This window comes from Microtus ochrogaster (assembly GCF_000317375.1).
Source record: "Microtus ochrogaster isolate Prairie Vole_2 chromosome 14 unlocalized genomic scaffold, MicOch1.0 chr14_random_1, whole genome shotgun sequence".
NCBI classification, from domain to species: Eukaryota; Metazoa; Chordata; class Mammalia; order Rodentia; family Cricetidae; genus Microtus; species Microtus ochrogaster.
In genome coordinates, this window is record NW_004949096.1 from 22,567,505 (window position 1) to 22,572,082 (window position 4,578).

The window sequence follows — 4,578 nt, forward strand, 5'->3', positions numbered from 1 at the left end:
GAGTGCTGGGATTAAAGGCGTGCACCACCACCGCCCGGTTCTTTTTTAAATTTTATTATTCAAAACTTGCAAATAGATAAAAATACCACCCACCCAAATTAGCCAGACCCCAATTTTGTACAATTTGTTTGAACAATTCGGTGACCTTGTAAGAGATGCCATCTCATCCTATCAGAACGGCTCTCTTCAACAAATCTGATAACAACTGCTGGAGAAATGTGGAGAGAAAAGAATCCTTACTTGTCTGTTGGTGGGGTACAAATTAATACAGTCATGTAGAAATCAGTTTGGAGAGTTTTCAAAAATTTTAAAATAGAACTACCATATGCCCCAGCTCTTTCACTCCTGGGCCCAAACCCAGACTCCAGACTCTACCATAGAGATATTCGAACCCCATGTTTATTGACACTTTATTCACTATGGCAAGCAAAATGAACCAACCTATTTGTCCACCAACAGTTGAAGGACAATGAAAATTTAATGCATATCATTACCATTTATTGTTATCTATTTCTACATCAAAATAATGATAACAAATGTCAGAATTAAGAAAATCTGAATTATCTTAAAAGTTCTGTTTATCTCAGAATAATAAATAAAGCTGAAATTTAAATATTCTCTGAATACTATTATGTTGGTTTAACACTCAACATTTTTATGAAAAACATAAAGCCCCCACTAAAAGATGACAGTTGTATAAAATGATGTTTCTTCATAAAGTGCTTATTTGATGAAGGTCTATCTTAAATACCTAAAATGGCTAACCCAACAGATAGGAGGCAAAATACTACATTGGATCTCAATTCTATTTTTTTTTTTCAGCTTGCTGATCTGGATAAAAAATAAATGAAAACTGCTTTGGAAACTTGCACATATACATGTGGGTCATATGTACATGTGAACGTATACATCCATAAAAGATGTGGCTTAATTAAACTTTCAAGTAACCAAGTAAGATTCAGTAATAACTGGCTTCCTCTCATATAGGACATGTGTACAAACCTACACTGACATCGTCACCATATTATCCACACATGCCAAAGAAAGCACTTAAAAACTTACTGACAAATATGCTAAAAGTTTTAAATAACAGTCTTGAAACTATATAAAACGTCAATTTAAATGACCTAATTTATTCATAATAATTACCACAATTAATAGGTACTGTGATACCCTCTAGTGGGGCAGGCAGGTCATACCTCTGGTAATAACTTTCAATCGCTTCTGGTGTGTGATGTTTGGCATGTGTCCTTTTAATATGTTTCTGAAAAAAAAACACAAAAAAAATTTTAATATTGTGTCACATATCAGGTTCAAGAACAGCAAACACATATTTCCTCACCCAGTGGCGAGCACACGGGGCAAATTGGTAAGTGATGGCTTGGGGACTGGAGTGGCAGCAGAATTTCCTTTGCAGCTACTACATCTATGCATTTTAATCTTCTGCTTGGCTGGGATGTCTTCAGACCGTACCACAGTACAGTATATATGTAAAAGCCACCAGGGTCATAGTAATTGAATCTAAATAAGTTTGCTTAGGGCTGCAGAGGGCAAAGGAAAACTTGTTCCCTCTTTCAACCTTTGTATTAATTTTCCCTCAATTCAATTCCATCTAAGTCCTCTGCACTCGGGTTTTACAATCCAATTGCCATATTTAACCAGGAAGAACATTGCTTAAAAACAACTTATTTGAAAACTACAAAAAGTAATTCCATAGAGACTTGCCACTTGACTGACACCTGTCATCTCATGATAAATGACTCCATTTTCTGCCTCTCTTGCCTTCTGCCACTCCAGCCGTGGTCATTTATCATCATCTCTGTCAGCAATGGGAAGCGGCACTGACAGTGCAAGTCAGCAAACATTTAGCACATGGAGCCACGCAACACGGGGAAATTATTATTGTCAGAATAATAATGGTTTAGCATAATTTATTACAGGTCCACCAAATAAGCAAAGGCTAGATGTTATTAGACAGATGGATGGGTAGGCTTGGCAGGCCTCCACTGAGACGCAGGCGGTGCTTGATGTGGAAAGGAGAACATCCTCCAACCCAATCAGAGAGCTGGCAGTTCAATTACAAAGAAATAAAGGGACATTCATCATTCAATTAGGCACCTGTCAACCCTCACAAAGGAGAAAACTTCTAACCTGGTACTCCTGGGAGAAGATGCTCAGCAGAGTGGCCTGCGATTGACTGGAACAAATAAAAGAAGGACAAAGTTAATTACTGGAGTGCACAGCAAAGAAATAAAAGAGAAAGGACCTTCAAAGGTAGGCCCGCTGCCCTGTAATCCAACAGAACACGAAAACAAGTGTGGAGAAGTTGTTCCAGATGAGAACCTCACACAAAGGCTTCCTGCTGCGAGGTCAAGGAGAGAGGAAGAGTGGATGGGGAGAAAAAAACGGTCCTGATGCAGGAAGCATACATAGCATTTGGATTCTTTGCAACCTCAAGATGGCTGCATCATATCTGTTACTATAAAATGAGGCTTTATTCTACGAAGGACCACAGGAATAAGGTTTCTTGCCACAAACAAATGAACTACTCTAGGGAACAGTAGGAGCACATACTTCACTGAGTGACAGCATTCCCAGGTTTATCTTGCTGGCTGTCCCAGTTTCATGGGGAAACAATAAACAACTGTCTTTACTAGGGGCAGCACAGAGGCCAGTGGAACACTCTCACCTACTGACAAGCCCTGAAAAACAGAAGCCAAGGCAGCAGGAAGTGTCAGTCTGCAGAAGGCCTCACTCCCAAAGGCTACAGTTAACCAGGATGCCATGGTACCAAACACTTGGCAGTGAAGCAACCTGGGAAACATTCTCCAGAAATGGGGAGTTTGCTTCTACAGCTGTCCCCTTTAGGGATGGCATAGAATTTCTCTCAAAGCCATCAGCATCCACTGCTGCCTTCTAGCTGCCCTCGGTGGGCACATTCACCATTGATAATGACTATTTCTGATATAGTCTTCTAGTAAATGCAAACTGAAGAGACTGTACTTGAAATAATTTGACTTTCACAGTATGCCAACACTCTGTGGACATTATTTTCTTTTATTTATGAATGAAACCTTCCAAGTGTATCACCAGTTCAGAGAGCTTGAAATAAAAATACCTCCACATTTGCCTGCTCACTACCAGTGCCCGCAGCTTCTGAAAGCCATCATGGGGTTTGCTTCTGACCCACCCCATCAGGACCAAATTATATGAGGAGGTTTAAAACAAACAACAACAATAACAATACAAAAACATAAAAACCCTATAGGGCCAGCAAGATGGATTGGTGACTAACGGCACTGACAACCTGAGTTCAATCCCTGGGACTCACATGGGACAGAGAGTCCTGCAAGCTATCCTTTGGTCTGACGTGCATGCACCCATACAAGTACAAATATATCACATATTCAACACAAACACATATGAAAATAATTTTAATAATGCATCCCAGCACTCTGGAAAGGAAGCAGGAGAACTGTTTCAAGTTTGAGGTCTACATAGCAAATAGGAGACCAGTGTGAGCTACAAGGGTGAAAATCCACCTTGTGCGAGGGGCCAGGAAGAGAAGGAAAGGCAGAAAGAGAGAGACAAAAACAAATTGGGGCCGGGCGGTGGTGGCGCACACCTTTAATCCCAGCACTCGGGAGGCAGAGGCAGGCGGATCTCTGGGAGTTCGAGGCCAGCCTGGTCTACAAGAGCTAGTTCCAGGATGGGCACCAAAGCTACAGAGAAACCCTGTCTCGAAACCCCCCCCCCAAAAAAAATAAACAGATTGGGGACATCTCATTAGTTGGAGGAGAGCTATAGATGTTCAACAAAGTGGACACTTAATTAAAGAACTACTTCAAGCCGGGCAGTGGTAGTACACACCTTTAATCCTAGCACTAGGGAGGCAGAGACAGGCGGATTTCTGTGAGTTCGAGGCTAGCCTGGTCTACACAATGAATTCCAGGACAGCCAGAACTGTTACATAGAGAAACCCTATCTCAAATAATAGTAATAGTAATAATAATAATAATAATAATAATAATAATAATAATAATAAAGAACTACTTTATTATGTCAAAGAGTACTGAGAAATGACCTAGGACAATTATAAATTCATTAGTCAAATTTTTCTTCAATTTCCTTTTGAAGTTGGAAGCCATCTTTTAAAAAAAACCTAATTGTATGTATGTATGCATGTATATTTGGCTTGCCTGAACTTAACATGTAAATCACATACCTTGGTAGGGCTATTGATAAAAGCTTCTGAAAAAGATGCCAAAATGAAAGTTCAATCTGTATAAACTACTTTACAAAGTAAAATGCTTTAGATCTATATACGATTAAGAGACCTCTCCTCATAGCACAGAATAGATTGATGCTATGAAGCATTTCACAGTACACAAAACGTACACTTCTAGATTTCAAAAAATATGATAAAAACATTGATTGGAAAGACAAAAGATGTCAAGTGTGGTGCCGCATGCCTTTAATCCAAGCACTTGAAAGGCAGAAGCAGGCAGAACTCGGAGTTCAAGGCCAGAATAAGAGCAATAGTTTATGGAATATACTGCAGAAGGGCAGGTGTGGGGC

The 4,578-nt window shown here is 39.8% G+C and overlaps 1 protein-coding gene across 2 annotated transcripts in view; it reads right to left on the reverse strand.

Moving 5' to 3' along the window:
• C14H15orf41 (chromosome 14 C15orf41 homolog) overlaps positions 1–4,578 on the reverse strand; it is a 305,328-nt gene that overhangs the window by 242,823 nt on the left and 57,927 nt on the right. For both annotated transcript variants that reach the window (XM_026787721.1, XM_005364207.3), the window contains exons 2-3: positions 2,152–2,197; positions 1,200–1,264 (exon numbers count right to left, since the gene is read on the reverse strand). In XM_026787721.1, the coding sequence (XP_026643522.1) occupies positions 1,200–1,264; positions 2,152–2,197 (111 nt within the window). The remainder of the gene's footprint in view (positions 1–1,199; positions 1,265–2,151; positions 2,198–4,578) is intronic.